The 20,471-nt window shown below is 44.4% G+C and overlaps 1 protein-coding gene across 2 annotated transcripts in view; it reads right to left on the reverse strand.

Moving 5' to 3' along the window:
* Window positions 1-8,352: 8,352 nt before the first annotated feature.
* Window positions 8,353-20,471, reverse strand: part of net1 (neuroepithelial cell transforming 1) — a 23,348-nt gene continuing 11,229 nt past the window's right edge. The window contains exons 4-12 of one of the 2 annotated variants that reach the window (XM_029462349.1): window positions 20,290-20,358; window positions 12,361-12,477; window positions 12,064-12,228; window positions 11,558-11,620; window positions 11,172-11,345; window positions 10,809-11,066; window positions 10,542-10,712; window positions 10,200-10,386; window positions 8,353-10,094 (exon numbers count right to left, since the gene is read on the reverse strand). In XM_029462349.1, the coding sequence (XP_029318209.1) occupies window positions 9,640-10,094; window positions 10,200-10,386; window positions 10,542-10,712; window positions 10,809-11,066; window positions 11,172-11,345; window positions 11,558-11,620; window positions 12,064-12,228; window positions 12,361-12,477; window positions 20,290-20,358 (1,659 nt within the window). In that variant the 3' untranslated portion in view covers window positions 8,353-9,639. Of the gene's footprint in view, window positions 10,095-10,199; window positions 10,387-10,541; window positions 10,713-10,808; window positions 11,067-11,171; window positions 11,346-11,557; window positions 11,621-12,063; window positions 12,229-12,360; window positions 12,478-15,117; window positions 15,373-20,289; window positions 20,359-20,471 lie in introns of those variants that run through there. The other variant, XM_029462350.1, reaches the window with a different exon arrangement.

A 20,471-nucleotide genomic window follows, 5' to 3' on the forward strand; every position in this document is an offset into this window, starting at 1 on the left:
CAAAATATACTATGTCCAAACCAACAATATATATACCTTTTCTATAGATGCATCTCTGCATCCTGTACACACAGGTGATCATCAATTATACAACAGGCTTCCTCAGAATTAACTATAAAAGAAACTTCTCATGACACCACGACGGGTGAAACAAGCATTACGAAGCACATTAATAACATAACTTGACAACAACACAGAGACATACAAACAATATAAACTCCACACACAGCTTTCACACAACTCGTTTCCCCAAATGTTAAATATTATAATATAAAGAGACAGACATCTTACTTCACTAATGGTTAATAGTTTACGCTGTGTAGCCTAATTAGCTTCGTTCCTACCCTCACCTATGGTCATGAAGGCTGGGTCATGACCAAAAGAACGAGATCGCGGGTACAAGCGTCCGAAATGGGTTTTCTCAGACGGGTGGCTGGTGTCTCCCTTAGAGATAGGGTGAGAAGCTCAGCCATCCGTGAGAGACTTGGAGTAGAGTCGCTGCTGGAACCAGCTTCCAGTTTGTGTTCGGGAGGCAGACACACTCTCCACATTTAAGAGTAGGCTAAAGATTTTCCTTTTTGATAAAGCTTATAGTTAGGGCTGGCTCAGGTTTGCCTTGGATCAGCCCCTAGTTATGCTGCTATAGGCTTAGACTGCCGGGGGACACCTCCCTGCTCTCTTCCTTCTCTTCCTCTCTCCTCCCCTCCCTCTCTTCTTCTCCCTCTCTATCTGTATGCATTTATGTAAATGTTGTTACTAACTCACCATCCGGGGTATCATCCCTGGAGTTTCTGTGTCTCATGTGGCAGGTTGCCACTGATAAAGTTTACGTCAGGATCAGGAATCGTGGCTACGCCTGCTGCCCTGGTCCTGCTGGACACCGGGAAGCCTTTTTGACATTTTCCTGGATTCATCCAAACTTTCTCTTTTTCAACACAACATAATTTCTGTCAAATGTTGTATTTGTACTATGTTGTTTATCCTGTACACACGACATCTACTGCACGTCTGTCCATCCTGGGAGAGAGATCCCTCCTCAGTTGCTCTCCCTGAGGTTTCTTCCATTTTCCCCCTTTAATTATGGGGTCTCTTTAAGGAAGTTTTTCCTTGTGCGATGCGAGGGTCTAAGGACAGAGGGTGTCGTATCCTGTACAGTCTGTAAAGCACTACTGAGACAAATGTATAATTTGTGATATTGGGCTATACAAATAAATTTGATTTGATTTGATTTGCTCCTTTGTGTTGAAAGGAGCCAGCTGAGGTGGTTCGGGCATCTAGTAAGGATGCCACCTGGGCGCCTCCCTAGGGAGGTGTTCCAGGTACATCCAGCTGGGGGGAGACCCCGGGGAAGACCCAGGACACGGTGGAGAGATTATATCTCCTCACTGGGAATGCCTCGGGATCCCCCAGTCGGAGCTGGAGTATGTGGCCCGGAGAAGGGAAGTGTGGGGTTCCTTACTGGAGCTGCTGCCCCCGCGACCCGACCCCGGATAAGCGGTAGACGATGGATGGAGACATCTTACTTCACTAATCGTTAATAGTTTAAGCTATGTAGCCTAATTAGCTAGTATCCACAAATATCTCTAAAAACGTTTTACCCACTTAAAAAAAAGAATATTATTGTTAATTAGCTGGTGTATGACATTGCATAGAATATATACTGTATATATATATATATATATTAAAAATATTTCCTTACACAAACAATGAGGATAATTCAAATGTCCTGCATAATGTGCAGTTATCAGGAAGAAAAGGACGCTGCAGGTGTTAAAGTCCCGAGAACAACACGAGACCTCCAGGGCAGGATTTCAGCTGACACGGATCTCTCCGGCTCAGTTGGTCCTCCCTCCCTGAACTCCTAACACCAGTTTGGACAACACATGCAGAGATTAGACGAGGGATCAGTGTTGAATTTAGCTGGTAATTATGATAATCAGCCCCTGTTTTGATTATAGATCTCCGTCTTTGGGGGGGGGACCACACAGCGCGGAGGAAATGCCTCCGGGGGGTTCAATCTTACACATTTCCTCCCGGGTCGAAGCGCTCAGATACGGATCTGTGTGGTCTTCAGACTCGATATGCATCCGTCAACTCAACTGCAGGTTTTCCACTCGTATCTCTAAATGTTTGGGAATTATATCTTTAAAAGCATGACAGACGGGACATTCTCAAAGTGAAATGAACTCCTTACAGGTCTTTACAGTTTACTGCTGTGGAGCCATTGTTTCCAGGCAATATGATTCTAAACGTTGCTCTTTCATTTATTTCAGTTATGTAACGATTTAAACTTATTATACATCTGCATTCAGAGTTACGTCAGCTGAAGGCCTCACATCTGAACGTAAACCTTATAAGCGCATGTTATGTTTGGACTCTGCACAAAGGAAAGGATATGAAAACAATAAATAGGTACCAGATGATGAAGTAAAGTGAGTTTATTACAGTCATATAGTATTGTTAACGTTAGCGAGACTTTTTATCAGATAAGCACTTCTTGCCAAAACAACGTTTTGGTATGAGACACTGTGTACACGGATGGAAGTGTCACTCAAAACACAGAAATCACTTCTCAAATCCTTCTTTCATGAAGTATGAAACACATGCAATGTTCTCACAGGCCTGACAGAATATCTGGATGTGAGGCTTTTACTATATTTGAATTCTTTTCATTTATTTTTTAATAATGTTGAGGTTTGGACAGAACAAATATTGTGCAGGAGGCACTTTGATTGTTCTCATTATTTTCAGATATACAAACCAAACAATCAATCAAAAAGATTCATTAGTTAATAGTTCAAAATGAGCTTGACCAACGAGTAATAATAATAAACAGGGGGCATTTTTCTGCGTTGAGTGTTTTACTTTTAAAGACTTGGCTCATTAGCTCTAAACTGTTACACAGAAGAGTTTCATAACCATAACTATCACCTGGGAATGTGGCTGCTGGAGCCATTAAAGAATATTTATGAATAATCTTCCTGCACCAGCTCCTGAGCCAGGAAGCTGCCGGAGCGTCTCCTGGGAAATGAGCTGTGGCTCCTGATGCAGACTTGGAAAGCTGCAGGACCATTTATGGGTTGTGGTTCAGTCAGAGAGGAGCTGCAGAGCAACAAGCTCTCAGTACAATCTGAGATAATCTGAGATTCTCTGGTTTCATCTGGACCAAAGAGCTCCGTTTTCTCTGCTAATCTCTTTTCAAACATTTGGAGGCTTGGACGGGAAAGAGAACAGTAAACAACCCGGTGACAGATTTTAAAACAAAGCGCTCACCAGAGCAGCGTTCATACCTGACAGAGTGAGTCAGTCCGGTGAGGCAAGCACAGAGGACGCCAGGACACTATTTTAGACTTTGCTTAATCTGTTAGTGAATGCATGATATGTGCAGCAGATTCCTGTTTGATAGATCTCATGACGCAGAGAAAAGCTAAATCAAAGCGGAGCATGCCTCCAAATATAACCTGCCAGTGCTCTCACTCAAAGTAATATGGAAAAATGCCTCTTAAGGTGCTCGATAAGCGTCGTATTTGCAAGTTAATACACCACTGTTGGCAGGTCATGTGCCCTCAAAGCTCTGCTGCTCTCCGCAGCACTTTAGCTCAGCCAAGGTCAGCACAGAGAGAGATTACTCATTCCCAAACACTCACAACATGAACAAATCTGGGAAAGTTTGGCATTAGAGACATCCAAGCAAAACTCCAGTTAGCTCAGAGTGAGCGGTCACTTTCATTTGTGCAAAGCCCCCGGCCTCTTCAAGAGGAAATGAAACGAAGCTTGAATCTTCCTCGAACACAGAAAGCAATATCTTGGAGGATGAATATCATTTCACTGAACATCACACACTCTTGTAAACATTTATTTTCACGTCTTCTTTCAACTGGAACACAGTTTCTGCTGCGCACAAAGGTTTAGATTCAGACCAGGTGAGCTGATGTTGGATTGTTAACTGAAGTCATTATGGAAAACAGATCATTCTTTGGTCTGTTGTGAAGCTGTTTCCACTTATTGCTCTCACAACATCACATTCACAGCCGACAGCAGCAGAGCGGAGTCATTGAGAAGCAGATACACAGCAACGCACAGCAAAGTGTGTTAACATGAAGCACAATAACATCAGAGCAAGTCTGCAGCAATCTGTGATGTGGGGATGCCAAATGGAGCTAACGACTGCAGTGCTCCTCTGGACTCCGCTGGACTTCTAAGAGTCCTTTGTGTGTCTTCAGTGCAGTCGCTCGGTGCGTCAGTCGGACACACTGTAACCTACTAACATTGTTCTGCACATCACTGCAGGTTACGAGTTAAAGACCTGCTTTTGTTTTGAGTAAAACATCCCCGAGGGAAATTATTTCCATCATCATTTCAAAACACATGACTATTTTAGTGAGCCTATAATTGTTCTTGGAGGAATTTTCTTTCCCACCCTCACATGTCAGCTCCTCAGGCGAAAGGAAATCCATGAGACAAAGTGATGTTTGTCTGAGAGAAGAGCACATTGAGCCGACGGCTCCTCTCGGCAGCATGTGAGTGATGACTGAACGAGTTCCTGGTCTGTCAGGACGAGAAGAATTGAGTGTATTTTGACATAAACATGGAGTCCAGGTTTTGATGGAGGAGTGCTGTGAACCCGTTTGACCTCCAGTCTTCCGAAGTCGCCCCCAGGCGCTACTTTGCTGGTTGGATTTCATTTAGCTTGTTGGTGTGAATTAGTTAAACTAATCTTAACGTTTCATATCCAGAGAGTTCTACCATCTTAAAAAGATGTTGCATTCAAGCACCACAGAAACAAAGAGAAGCTACGCAGTTTGTACACCATCACATGTCTGCATGTTAATCTCACAGACAATCCCTCTGTTATATTAGCTCCACTCGTGTGGGGCTGTGTGGCCTTTTCACCATGCATGAGCCCCTACTGAATGAATTCATGGCCCACGTGTTCCCCCGGCACCGACAGCTCTTCAACAAGTCGCAGTGTGTTGTTGTGCCTCGTTTAATATGCTGCAGAGGGGTTTTCTCCAGCTGTTTACCCACCATGTTTGGCAAATCAGTCGTTGCATGTCGTCCTTTTGTCTGTAAGTTCCTTCGTGGGCAAGACTGCTGATGTTCTGTCAGTTTAGACCGGCTCATATACAGCAGACCTCATGTTCCTTCCTAACCCTTGGTACCGGATGGAGCCAGATTACTATTTATATTAATTAAGAAGTAGTCTATGGAAGCGGACAAAGTTTAAACAAGTTATTTATGTCATTATCTTGAAATAACAAATGTTGTTTACTCCATATAACTACTTAAAGGCCTTTTATGTTTAATTTATGAAACATTGTTTTCTTGTGATCTCAAGTTAAAGTTAGGTTTTCTAGGGAAAACAACATTTGTTATCTCAAGACGATGACTTAAATAAATCTCAAGAAAACAAATACAACTGAGAAAGAGAAATGAAAAGATGGATTCCACTCTCACGTCTGTAAACCAAATATGAATCGAACCATCTTAGCTTAGCTTAGTTTAGCTTAGCTTAGCATTGTGACTGGAAACATGTCATGAAATGCTAGAACATCCAGAGAATGAGCTAATCTATGAAGAGGTGGTAAATTCCTTTGTTTCATGTGTCATACAGACATCAGAGGATATTTGGTCCCAATTTAGTGAAACAATTCATCACTTTTGTCATGATGAAACTGAAATGCTGACCACATTGTGATACCAATGTGTCATTCAACATCCAATCACAGTTCCTCTTATTCTGAATGAAAACCACAAAGTCTGAAACTCACACTCACAAAATGAGCTGTTCTGCTCCCTGAGAGGTGGATTCTGCCACCTCAGCTCATTGTCACTTTGCCTACTGACCAGCTTTAGGTGTCACTTCCACATTATAGTTTTGGTAAAAGAGTCGGACCAGCAGGGAAGTTTCTGCTTCCCCCAGTTGATCTGATCTTTCACAGTGACTCTCTTCCGCTGGCTGCAGCCACGGGGCAGATACTGAAGCTGTCAGGGTGTGTGTGTGTGTGTGTGTGTGTGTGTGTGTGTGTGTGTGTGTGTGTGTGTGTGTGTGTGTGTGTGTGTGTGTGTGTGTGTGTGTGTGGAGGGAGATAAGTGTCAAAGTGCTCTGTCAATAGCACCGATGAGCTGCTGGGAGTTCTGGTGCGTTGGAGAGAGCGTCCTGCTGTGTTTGTGTCTGGACTGATGCTCAGCTGGGGGTGTTGAACAAACGTTATGGTGCCGGTTTGTTCCATAAAGTACAAGATCTCCAAAAGCTTTGTTAAGTAACAGCAGCAGAAACTAACAGTGTGTGGATCTTAAATTCTCCTCCAACACTCAAAAGAAGCTTTTTCTGTCTCATGGATGACGAGCAAACACACATTTAATTATCCAGATTTCATTTGAGCAGGGTGAACTTTTAGCATAGCTCCTACTCTTTGGGTGGTCTCCACAAAAACAATCTTTCACATTTAAACCACAACCAAATCAGAAATCTCTGAGTCCAATTTCCAATTACAGCAAACGAAGCATCTTCATCTGATGTTTTCACCATGAGAGAAGGAACTTCTCTACACGGAGCTACAACGTCACAGGTTTACCTTTTATACCTCTGGTGGTGAACTTCTGCCGTGTATATTAATGATAATTCTGCCTTATATTATAACTTTTTTAAGTTTACTTTTGAGTCTTTATTGATAGCAGATGGTGAAGACAACCTTCCTCCCAGTCTACAGTGTGACTGAGAGGACAGAGTCTCTATCATGAATCACAAATGAAACAAAGAAGATAAAGCAGAACTTGTGAAACGTAAACTGAAATCATCCTTTAACACTCAGCATTCACAGACTTGAAGACTTGAAGCATTCTTAAGAAGTATCGGTAGACCCGATAATATGAATGAGGTTTTGTTACTTACTGATGGAGTGGAGACCCTTCACCTGCTTCACCTGCTTCACCTGCTCCGTCCTCGGGGCTCTTTCGGTAAAGTTTCAACAGTCACCTTCCTTTACCTGGGGATAGCTGCTGTAAGATGTTGAGTTGCCTCTCATGCAGTGTATATGTCCAGGACTTTTATCTTGAAAAGGAGGTCGTGACCTGGAAGAAGTCCGAATTGCATCCTGAAAGTGGAGTCACTTCTCCACAGCCTGTAATCAACATTAACTCTTAATGATGAGTTAGAGCAGAAGTGTGTATGACCACTTTAACTCTTCCTAAAGAGGTGAACGCTGCTCTGCTGTGACGTCAGAACAACGACGTGACTTTCATTGTTTAATACCCAGAAATACCAACAAACAGACTTCTGTACAGAACAGCTGAATGTCGAGTTACTTTGCTGCTCATTCCACAAACAATAAAGCTGGTCCACGTTCAACTTCCATTAAAGTAAACGGTGGACTGTATGCAGACCATGAGCGAATGTTTGGAGGACGCTCAGCTCCCGAGGCAGACATGAGGCCATTACTGGGTTCTGCCAAGCAGACAAATTAAAAGGGAAGAAAACCTGCAGAGCAAAGAGTGAGTGTGACGTCCGAAACGAAGCCGTCTCTTTATTTTCTTTCAAGCGATCACTTTACTGCGGCCCATCCTGCATCCTCACAACACCAGCATGTACTGAGCAGCCGGTCCAGTTTTAAATCCTTTAAACCCGATATGTTTATTAAAACATTGGAGAGGCTCTTGTGGATCATTTGTCTTCCAAATGGAAATCACAGACCTGAGGAACTGGAGCTTTTCTTTCAATAAAGACTTTCAACAAATATGTTTGTTCAAACAGACCAGGCAGCAATGTCGCAGTTTGAAAAACGAAATCCTGACTAAGTCCTACACTAGAAATGCTTCTCTTGGCTGACATGGAACTGACTGTTTCAGTTTAATGTTAAGCTAAATCCATAAGGATCTCCTTCTTCTGACCATCATCTGGGACACTCGTCTATTCAGTGTCATGTGAGTCACACGAGGACGAGCAAGATGTTTAAATTGATTTAAAAAAACAAAACATTTTGGGAACAACTTATTTTCTTTCTGACTGAGAGTTGGAAAAGAAGATCCTCTTGTCACCTCACTCCTCGTACACCACCCTCACATCTGCCCCTTCACTGAGAAGCTTCAGCAAACAGCTGGTTAGTTTAGCATAAAGGCTGTGAGCAGGGGAAGAGCTGTGCCTCCCAACACAAAGCTCACCGAGACTCCAGTACAGCTTGTCTTAATACTTCTCTTTGTACTGATTAAACAAAGTACCTGTACATTAGTGAGCTCTCAGGTGCTGGTGTGAACATGAGACGTCTCTCTGCTTCTTTATGCTGAGTCAAGGCTAATCAGCATGTGAATAATCACATTTCTTAAGTAAGAGTGAAAAAAACAAAGACAAGAAAGTTAAGTTGCAAATCTTACACAGGTCTTTATTGTTCTTTAATTACATACAGTTCATAGCAAGCAAGTTGCTCTTTTCTTCTTCTCATCTTGTGCACACGTACAAAAACCTTCTTTTTCGTCTCCCTTCCTCAACGTACTTTTTTCCATCGATTACACGACTTTATTTTGACCAGCCGTCATTCATCTGAGCAAGAGCTCACATCAACTTCTACAGGAAGTTAACGGAGTTTAATATCTCGCATTGACGATCTATTTCAGTTCCAAAACACAGCTGTCTCCATCTTTTCTCTCTTCCCTTCAATCTTCAACAACGTTCTCTTATTTCCTTCGTCTTTTCCATGTTTACCTGTCCTATCCCTGAGGACAGGTGAATACATCCTGCTGCCTCTACAAGTGCACGCAGTCCACAACTAAAGCTCCATGCAAGATGCTACACTCAAAAGTGATGTTTCATTCTGAAGTCAGCTTTTTAAAAACCAACATGGCTCAGTTCAAAATTTTGTTTCAAAACAAAACTCCTCATCTCTTCTCATGATTCGACATCAGATGATTTGCTACCACTATTGTTCATAGTGACGTTTGTTAGAGACAGACTGAAGTCTCTTCTCTCACTGGATTTAAATTAATGCCTCGGACTGCAGTAAATGCAGAAAAATAAAAAGTGTCCAGGTCCTAACATCTGTCATTAAAAGGAATGTATAAAAATAAGACGTCTTCTGATTCATCTAAAATCAGACTTTTACAGAGGAATTTGTAGTTTTGTGTAGTACATCTCATTTTGGGGGATTCTCCTCTTGCCTGTTAATCATGCTCAAATCTTCAAATAACTTCACCTAAAAGCTAAAACAGTGCTGCTTTATGATACCTAAAAAAATACTACAATACATTTTAGAATATAAAAATGTAAAACTTTCATTAGCCCCCCAAAAAAGGTCTAAAATAATGTTTAAATATCAAATTAATAGTAAACAGAATTTAATGCAACACCTCTATCTTCAAGAGATCAACACACGTACGACACACACAGATTCATGTGTGAAATGTGTGTGTGCTTCTCATTATGCTTCCCTTTTCAAAACTCCAGAATACTGCGTCTCTGTGGGACGCACTTGGATGGAGGGGTAAGGTAAATAGCTGCCGAAGAGGACAGTAACACAGAACACTGTTGTAATAATACGCTCGCACACAGACACACATAAATACAAGTCCCACGCTTCTCCACGTTGTCTTTTAACGTTTAGGTACAAAAAACAAAAAGTCCACCCAGGAGTCCATTTTCTCCTCAGTTCACACCATCGTCTCCTTTCTCTTCCCTAAAGAACACAGAGACTTCTTGTCCTTTTTGGATTTGTGTGATGTACGTGAGAAGAGTGGCGACGACGAAGATGATGACGTCGTCGACAAAGATGAGGAGGAGGAGCGGGATGAAGGGGATGTCGGGGTGGGGCTGGGGGTTGTGCTGTTGCACGGCGAGCTGGGGGCAGACTGAGAGGTCAGCTGCAGGTAGTTCTCATCCGCTTCCTCCATGTGGACGATGGCAGAGACGGAGGAAGGGCGGCGCTTGGAGCGGGCGTCGCTCGCCGGTGGGGAGGGCGTGGAGGGCTCGCTGAGGGGCCGGTGGACGGAAATGGCGCTGCGGAGACAGTTGAGCCACTGCTGCTTGTGGAAGACGTCGTTGACCTGCAGCGTGTGGGACTGTGCCTGGCTCGGGTCCTGGGAACGCACGCGGAAAATGTTCTTGGCTGCGGAAAAAGTGGGGAAACGTAGAATTAGCAAACTGCTATATTTGACAGAATGCATATAAATTCCTTCGTTAACTGCTATAAACTTTTTGACTTTGATCTCACCTTTGTCTGCGTTGCTGAAAGCGCCTCTGAAGGAACCGCCCATTCTAACGTCTCCGTCCTGCAGATCCTCCAACACAAGGCCGTGCACTGGGATTGGCTGCCGGTAAACCTGGAAACACTGGCGTTCGTTCCTGGTGACGGGTCGGGTCAGAACCAGCAGCTCAGTGAACAGGAACACGTGCAGCTTCTGGAAGGAAACAAGAAAAATATTAAAACCAGATATTTTACATAACCACCAACAAAGTTTTGGTGGGGGTCAGCAAAGCAGGCAGTTACAGCCTGATCGCCTCATATGGGATGTAAGGCTTGTGATGACGAGTGGACAGCGTGTGTGTTTCTCACCGTGCCGCTCTTGTTACGCAGCTCTCCGTGACACAGCAGGCTCTTGCACTGCTCGATGAGAGGGTCTCTCTGCCTGTCGTCCAGATATTCCAGCTTGTCAATGTAGTACTTGCACTCAGACTCTCCCTTCTTCATGTTGATGTCAGACAGCACACCCTGCATGATGGTGATCTGAAAACCAGGAGGAATCAAAATATAAAGTTCTGCCAACAGATCGAGAGATAACGCCAACGTCCTGAGTTCAATAAATCTGTGCCCTCGACTTACCGCTTCCTCCAGGCTGGCAGCGTCCTGGTGCTCTGGTGGAGTGTGTCTCAGTATCTCTTTAAGCAGAAGTGGGTACTTGACCAGGCGGGAGCGCGGGATGTCCAGGAAGCTCCACAGGTCCAGCTTCCTGCTGAAGGGCGACTCAAGGCAGCGCTGCAGGAAGTCCTGCACCCGCCGGTCCTGCTTCTTCTGGTCCAGCAGCGCCTTGGCAGCCAGCTGGTTGCTGCAGTAGTCCTTGTAGGCATTAAGCCTAGGCAGCTGGAGGGGAATGACACACTTAATAATGCTGCCTTTCTCACTGAAACTCCAGCTGAACTTTAACAGAATCAAAGCGGTCGAGGTCCTCGGTGGCAGGACACTTACCCAGTTCACGACAATCTGTCCGATCTGGCCCACAGTCCCATCTGGCCCTGTGGCTTTGGAGAGTTGCGCCAGGAGGTCCTCATGCAGAGGGATGTAGGCATCCAGGTTTCCGAAGATGTGAGTGAGCTCCTCCTCTGACATAATGGAGAGCTTCAGCATCGGGTCGTGGTATGCCTGTGTACGGGAGGAGAGCCAAAACGTCAAATAACAACATCAGGCCGAGTGCTGAGAATAGCTTGTGAAGAGCAGTAAGGGCACAAGAGAAAGACAGAGGAATAATTCCTGTCTTTTTATAGTTCTTGGCTTGACTGCATGGAAGACATGCCAGACTTTGATTTAATCTGTTTGCTTAATATGTACTCCCTCTGAGATTTAAAAGTACAAACCTTGCGTGCGAGCTGGAGGTCCTCGATCAGATCCTGTTCTCCACGAGACAACTCAAATATGGCCTGAGGAAGGGAAGAGGAGAAACAATAAGATACCTTTTTAGCAAAACACACAAATCAGGATGTCATTACATTAGACTAAAGTACGGTTACTTAGGTCAACTGTGTTTAAGACGATACGAAGTTTATGGCTTCTGACAGTTGGCTAAGATGTCTGACATATTCAGGACAAGTGGGGATGTAGAGCAGGAGTCCGGGAGTTTGTTGACTTGTCAGGTACATGTGAGCTCACAGACTGGGAAATGATCCCGGGATGGCTTTTAGCCCCGGTTTGACCCTTTTACACAAATACTACAGGGATATGTGACACTAGTGTGGTAGACAGGTTGGTTCGCCACCGTCTGGGTTTCTGACTGAGCACACTCATTCATCCACAACTTTGCCCCTCGGTGACCTAACCATGTTCCACAATGTGAGACTGTTCATGTCTCAGTGCTGATTCTCACCTCCTGTCGCTTAATCTCTTTGGTGGAGAAAGTTCCCTTCTGGTGGACGTCAAGCGTCTCCGACCACAGCATGCTGTTCCTCCTTTTGGGCGGTGTTGGGGCCGCTGCCTTGTTGCAAGGCTTCTGGGGCACGCCCGGCGACTTGCCATCGCCCCGGAAAGAGGCCTGCAGATCGGGAGAGAGGAAGCCCTAGACGTCAGACATGTTACGATTGGAAGCCCAATTGTTTAGTGCAACATGCAGAACAGTGAAGAGGTGCCTCTTGCTCCCTTTCTGTGGGAAGTCACGGGAGCTTACCTGGATGGTTTGGCCGAAGCGCCGGACGGCCCCAGTCTTCACCGGAGAGATAAGGCTTGCTAGCGACGTCACCCTGCCGAGAGGACGGACACGCTTTGTGCTGGGTTCCTGAAAAAGCTAGGGAAAGATGGAAGGAGAGATTAGTCAAGCAATGCTATCATATCTCATGTCAAAGAGAAGTGGGAACTTTTCATTCTGCGTGCAGAAACACTGAACAAATTCATCAGTTACGCCAACTGTGCGATTTTCACAGACCTAAGCAGTAAGTCCAGACGCTCCCTTGTGACTTCCCTGAGATAAAACACACCAAGTCAAGCCATAAATCCTCATTATTGACTCCACTTCCTGCTTTTGGGCCGAGGAAACAGTAACTGGGGCCGATGTCGAGCAGACAGACAGACAGAGATACTGAGGAGGAGGAAGCTCCAGCAGCTGTTGGTTCCATCATGTGAAGAGTCTTGAGCCAGGCCAGCCCACTGAGCACAAAGACCCTTTCTGACTGCGGATCTGGAGGGGAAGGGGGCCTGGAGGAATTCTAGGAATGCACGAGACCCTGCTCTCAGCTGTTCAACACCCTCCCCACACGCACTCTGCTGCTTTCTGGCCTGACAACAGCTACAGCGCCACTTGAGAGTGGATCTGTTCCTTCACTCAGTGTGAGATAAATGCTTCCTTATTGCTCCAGCTCTTTAACTTGCACACAAAGCAGTAGGGACGGTGTGTCAGGACTGTTCAGTAAAACAGACCACCGCTGTGAGTCGGGGGAAAGAGCAGCAGTCGTAAACAGTGAGTCTGTCCCCTCTCAAGTGTTTACACAGTGCGGCGTCGCAGGGGGTGCAGAGCGGTGTTAATGGCTGCGAGTCGAGACAGGCTCTCCAACAGGCCTTGCGTGAGAGCAGCACTACACCTGGGCCAGGTGACCCCCCCACCCCTCCCCTTCCCTCACCCATGCCTGAGGCTGGGAGAAGAGAACTTCTTGGCTTTGTGCCAACAACAACAGACAGAAATCAAAGAGCAGAAGATCTGAGGTAATGATTTCAGCCCACAGAGCCTCTTCAAAAACATGACACGATGAGACAGCACCAGCCATAATTAGTATTTCCAAAGTGTACACTCCCCACACAACAGTTTGCATTTGAAGAACTTCACATTAACTTGCTCTCTGAAATCGAGCACCGCAGTGCTAAAAGCCGAATGCGTTTTCTCCTGACTCAGGCCAAATGGGATTTTGCCTTGGCTCAGCGAATCTGGGAAACAGAGCAGCCATTGAGGCTCCAAGCTCTGCGGACACAGCTGTGGAACAGATCCACTCAGTCTGATGTGGCCTGTATGCTGCTGTGGCGGCGGTCGAGTCATGGTCTGCTCTGGGTCTCCCCATTGGACCAGAGAATTCAGTAAGCCCTCTAGTGGCAGGGGCCAGCATAGAGATGCCACATGTTGACTCGCATGCAATAACAGGATTTCTGACTTGGAACTAGACTTGCTTAAATCTAATTTGTGACCTTTTAATATCAGTAGACAATGAAAGTAATGTAAAAGGTGTTATTTGTTTCTGGGGGTTTCCAAAGTAAATATTGGAAACGCGTGTTCTGCCCCTCCTGTCCTTTGGGAACCGGCCCCAGAATAACAAAAGGCCACTAGTCCCACTCTTTGTTTATCAGCCGTAAAGTGAAACAGTGCAGACAAACTGGAAAAGTTGCTTTTCCTTGCAGTTTCGACGCAGGAACTCCGTGGAGTTAAGGCTCACTTTAGGACGGATTGGGGGTTTGTGTTGCTGCTTTGGATACCATCATCATTTTAAAACACCAGGAGTTTTCTCAGGGATCCCAGAGGTGCTTTTTTTTTTTGCTTTCCCTTTGATGTAACTTGGTGAGTGCTGTGAGCTAATACACCAGATGTGTCCCTGGGATTACAGCACAGTTTGAGCTGATAGGAGCGGAAAGCAGAACAGTCAGACCACAAATGTAAGAGTCGAGGTCATCAATAAGTCAGCACACTGCGCAAACTTAAAAAAGGGCGTCTCATCTGTTAACTTCTATGAGAACAGGACTCACTTCATGAATTGTCCTTTGACTTCTCCTTTATCAAGTAGTTTACGGTCAATGGAGCTACATCTTCCTGAAATCTCTTTCGAAGGAGAAGCATCCAAAGCCTGAAAGGGGGAAGGAAGTAGATGAAGCAGAGCATGCCTTGGTTTCTACATCTGTGGCTCTTTAATTGTGTCATCAGCTGAAGGAAAGCTCTCAGACTGCCGAGCTGACTTTGAATCAAAGATAACCTGGTTACCTTTCAAATGTCAGAGGTCAAAACAAGGAAAGTAATTCTAGACAGGGTTGTTGACTGAGATTTTACCCCCTGCCGCTTCACTGTTTGTGTTACTTTGAGTCTCCAGCTGTCTGCTGAGATGCATATTTAAGAGGAGGAAGGGAATACACAACACTAAGGGACAGTGCACTGCTTACAGCTTCATAGGTGCAGTGAAACTCAATGACTAACTTCACAGGTTAGGCAGTATCTCAAACATATGGCACAAAGTTCAAAGTCTCATTTGAGAGGAAGAAGGCAATTGAAAACACACAAACATGAATACACATGCACTGTGTGCTCAAGTGAGATAAAAACAGGGTTAGGCGCTGAATCACTCACAATCTGACACAGAGGTTTGACTTTATCTTAAGGAGATCCGGACAAACGTTTACCAAATGACATGACATTTCTCAACAAAGCAAAAACAGTTGTGAATGTTTTGCATCTCACCTCTAAATCTTTGCTGGCTTGGTTCTGGTCGTCTATCACTTGCAGAGTCCGTTTGATAGGCACCAAGCTACCCAGTTCATCGTAAGCCACCATAGCTTTCAATAAAAACACAATATCCTTTTTTAATCCTGGCGATTCAGCTTCAAGTAATCCACATCAGAGAAACGAAGGTTGATGAAGATAAAAAAAAACGTATAAATAATAAATACACCTTCCCCATACGAGTCTTCTCCCCTCCTGTGCTCACACACACACACTTTCTAAACTTTGGTCTGAGGTAGATTGAGGGAGGGAGGGCTTTATACTGGGAGGACAGACAGGGGAGGAGCAAGCCCCAGAACTCATGGCTGCAGATGAGGCAGGATCGGGTTTACTTGGAGGTGGGGAGACGCAGCCCGCAGGCTCTGTTGATCCGTCCACTGAGTGAAAACTGTCCTGAGAATTTCTAAGATCTTGGGGAAAGCTTAGTGCTAAACGAAGTAGACACAAACAACTGTAATGAGGGTGAATGCATGTTGGAAAAACACTGAACCCTATCCAACATGCTTTGGGCTTTTCTTCATGGAACTGGGTTAAGGTTCGCAGTAAAGCCTGAGAAGTTTTACATTTTTGACTTGAAAGAGTAAGCTGAAACATTATAAATGATCCCTCACATTTGGTTATAAAAGAGTTGTAAAAAGATGCTGCAGATAAACTACGCGCTTTGCTGTCACAATATAAAAATACCTAGAAATTAATTAAAAGTTAATTTTCTCTTATTGATTTTAATTCAGCTAAAATGGCATTTTATCTGGTCAACATGAGGATTTACTGCTTTTCTCTGTTTTATATTTCTCTTGGTTTTGGACTGTAGCTGGAACAGAATAAGCAATTTGAAGACTTTAACTTTGTCTCTGGGAAACTTTGCCGAGCAGTTTTCACGATGACCTGACATTTTAAAAGATTAATTGGTAGATAACTTGATGCTGAATACAGTCACCTCATATATTCAAACAACAATAGATTTATCTGAGATAAAATATTGGCTTTCCTATTGATAGTATCACTTATCTTTCAGTGTTTAAAGATATAGAGCTAGTTAGATTCAGCATAAACTCTTTGTCTCACCACGTGACTGATCAGTCCAATCAGAAGCAAAACACAAAAGGATCATTTAGTTTCAACTTCTATCAGGTCTGGTATCAGCTACAAACACGACGACATTTGTTTAATATACTAATTAACAAACTACAAAGTCATGATTACTCGACCATTTCTTGTCAACTAATCATCAAAGAGGTTCCTGCTCTGAGAGGCAACGCTCTCTATCAGGGTCATCAGCTGGGGGAGGTGATCAAATAGAATATCAATAGTGGGGGCACTGTGACACACTCAGACAGATGTTTGAACTAAACCTGTATATTGAATACTGGGGGGGGGGTGTAACTGCCGCCCATATGCTGATTGCTCTCTTGTGGGGGAAAGAGCAGCAGGCTGGCCAGTTTCAGGGTACATCCACACTTTAGAACGTGTAACTTCTGCTTTGTTTACGCCTCCACACTGAACCTGTGCAGTGAAAACGCTGCCGATTCCTTTTTAGTTTGAAAAATCCGGCTTTGAAAATGATGAAGCAGAAAGCCAATCTTATTCCGGAAGGAAACAAACAGCGTAGCCTCAGTAAAGACAATGAAGCGTTCTGAAGCTGAAATCAAACGTGTGTGCACTCACGGGGGAGATTTGGGAAGACAGGCGAACGCACACGTGGCTGAAGGAACCACAGGTTCTACACAGCTGGTGTACAAATACACAAAATAAAGTTGAGGTGTTGGGTCTGATTGAGCGGCTAATGAGGACGTGCTGCAAGGCAGGGTGTCACAATGTGCGTGTGTTATAGGCAAATGGACAAGCCTGATCATGGCTCTACTTCATCCTCCTGGGTCAACGTGGAGGTGTGAAACAGGACAGACGCTTCATGCTGGTGCTGTGTGTGCGAGTGTGTGTGTGAGTGTGGGTGACAAAACACAGATGCTGATGGAGGTGTATAGATGTTCACACCTTGTTCTTAGGTTTTGTTGCCGGAGCGGTCAGAAGGCTCATCTGCTGCAGACCAACAGGACGCTGCGTCTGGATTACATCATCTATTCACTTCAGTGACTTCAGTGTCAGGACAAATCAGGATTCAGGTTTCAAGTGACAGCAGAGCGAAAAACTATGCAGACTGAGGAGTCAGAGAGGATCTAATTAAAAAATGAATCTGTCTGTGTGTAGTCTATGCGTGCCTGCAGAAGACACTGCGAGGCCCTGCTGTTAGTCACTCTGTACGGGTAGACCGGCTGAATCAGCTGTACGTCTGGCCCAGCAGCTATAAAAATTAAACGCAACATGGCTCGGCCTGCCCGGCCTCATAGCCTGTAGTCACACGGAGCTGCAGCTGGAGCACAGCCGTGATTTACACTCCGAAATATGTCTGCGCTCAGAGTGCTGCAGTAGGATGAGTAATGCAGTTTCACCGCTGTCTAACCTATGCCGTGCCAGGGACGGGCCGAGGCCCGAGGAGCTGAGCTCCACCTAACCTCCACATCAGCAGCTGAACACAGGAAGCACACGGCCTAATTACAGCGCTGGGGAAGCAATAAGAAACACGCAGAGAGCTGAGTGACTGAAACAACAGCAGGACGGTGGAGCTGCTGCTGCTGCTGCTGCTGCCATCTACTGATGGAGGTCAGCAACAGAAAGGGGCGGGGGGGGGGGGGTTATCAAACCACAACATTTTACTGTTTTGTCTTTCCTTTTATTTTAAATAAATGTGGAAATGTCAGTTACTTTAAACTTTATAGTAACTTTATCCACACACTTTGTTTCGTTTCTTGGTACTTTTGAAGGACGAGGAGAGTTTACTGCTCTCAGGCTGCATCAGTGGCAGATTATAAACCTATTTTGAAGCTATCTTCTCACCATCTAATGTTATTAGCTTCCTGTTTTTATAATATCTGACAATGTGCAATACACTAAGTTTGGACTCTTTTTGATTCTTATTTGCTCACGTGCTGCATGATGCATGAAGCACTTAGCTGGATATTAATTTGTTTATGCAGTTGGCATGAATTAATGAATGATTTTCTTTTCTTATTTAGTAGAAGCCTGAATATAATCAAAATGTTTGGATACTAGGGTTAGGGAGAGGGAATCTTCCCAAAGGGTTTAGGAGCACGTACTTTGTAAACCAGCCCCCGGTTAGGGCGGGATCTTAACTATTAATCCAGGAAAGTTTCTGTTCTGAGGGCAAAGAACTATAAATACCTCCACTTCTCTGCGGCTATAATTATATTAAAGATAAAGATACTGAAGATGCAGACGGTGATCTAATCACACAACTCCCTGTATGTCTCAGCGTGCACACACCCAGAGCAGCGCTGGTTGCTACCAAACACAGAGCTGGTAACTAAGACTCAGTGAAACCGCCGGCGCTTTGTGATACTGACAGAGAAATAATATGAAGTAATTCATCACGGTGGCACAGACACATGTGGGTCCTTCACACGGGGACAGTGTGTGAAGGGGAAGATCATACGCACATCTGTTTGCACCAAAAACAACAAGTTTTGTTTGCGCCACACACACACACACACACACACACACACACACACACACGATTTGTTTGACAGTTCCACAGTAGAGTGGGATGATATGATACAGTAAAGATAAATTATTACCCGTCCCCATCTGTTTATCTGATCTAACTATAGAACATTCCACACAGATGAATAATGCTGCCTTCCAGCTCTATTCAGTAAAACATACTATTGGACGAAAGTTATCATGAAGTGTTCAATTGTAATCTTTTCAAATGTAGTTTTTTGGCAAGAAACTTAAATAAATACACTTGTTTGAAGGAGAATATAAAATAGATATTATAGAGGAGACTTATGAGCTGTTTAACTTCCTAACAAAAACCAGTACGCAAACGTAGTAAATGTAGAAGTAACAAAACAACATTTGAAGACCTCTGCCAGACGAATCAATAATAAGTCATTGTACAGCAAAATAACTGCTTTACATTCCTTGCATCTTTTCCTTTGAGCCAAAGAACAGCAGTATACCAGCCACATGGTAAACAAGAGATTCCTACTATAACTCTGTTTGTGGTGTGTCGGGATCAGACTGAGCTGCAAGCGGCCCAATTCTAAAATAAACTAAAATAAAGCAGAACACGGAGCGCTGCCCTGAATCAAGGAGCGGCCCCCGCACGACTCTCTGACACTGTTGGAGCTTTGTTTAGTTAAATCAGAACAACTGATCCGACTGGTTACAGAAGTCCCGGCTGCACGTCTCTGCTCATCCCCTTCATGCAGGCACAGGACACAAACAGCCGATAGATGCAGAGGATGAATTCTGAACTGTACATACAGTAGACTTTCATTAAATAACCTGCACTGCTGGTAGAAGAGCAACGCTCTTTGTGCACATTTCACACCCACACACCACATGAGGTGTATTTTCCAACCCAGCCAGTTCCACCTTTCAGTTACACCAAAGCAGGTTCTTCAGTTTAGCGATTGAGCAGAAAACTTCACCAAACAAACACGGGCTTTATCTAGATGTCTTCGGGTGACACTCTGAGTCACTCGGATGATATGCTCTGAATAAACAGAGTCTGACTGCAGAGATCAGAGATCAGATGTGCTGTTTCTGTTGCCCTCAAACAAACAAGAGTAACATGAGACAAAGCAACAAGTTGGAGCAACTGTCAGGGTCACCTCATCTCTTCTTCTTCCATCGCCAGAAAATAAAGACATTGTGTACTACAGTTAATTATGTAACACTGACCCTGGATCTGTCAAACATGATCGAATCTTTGCTTTGCTGAAATCTTGTCGCCCAATCAGCCTTTCATAAGTGTTTTCATTTGGTTCACGTTGTCGTTATGTTTTGTTTATGGCACAAATACTAAACCTTTGCTGACACAGTATTGTGTATGTTAAAGAAAACCACCGGCGTGTCGTCACTGCAGTCATTCAGTGAAGCACAGAGAACCTCTGAAGGCTGACAATACAATTATTTCTGGGTTTTTATTGTATAATAATTAAATCATGTGAATAACTAAATCTTCCCAAAAGTTTTCTCTAAAACACGTTTTTCTTTTTAAATGAGTCCTGATGTTTCCATAACGTGAAGTGAAGCGAAGTGTTTTACCTTAAAGTCGAAGCTGCAGAGGCTGACTGCGTCGTCGCCGCCGCCATCCTTCCCTCTGTGTCTCCTCTTCTGTGGAGAGACGAACATGCAGGACGTCAGCTGGCAGACTCAACATGCATCACTACAACATGTTGCACAAGGAGAAGAGTCTGGAATACACAAACAATGCAACAGTTTTCCAG

This window comes from Cottoperca gobio, chromosome 23, assembly GCF_900634415.1.
Source record: "Cottoperca gobio chromosome 23, fCotGob3.1, whole genome shotgun sequence".
Classification (NCBI taxonomy): Eukaryota; Metazoa; Chordata; class Actinopteri; order Perciformes; family Bovichtidae; genus Cottoperca; species Cottoperca gobio.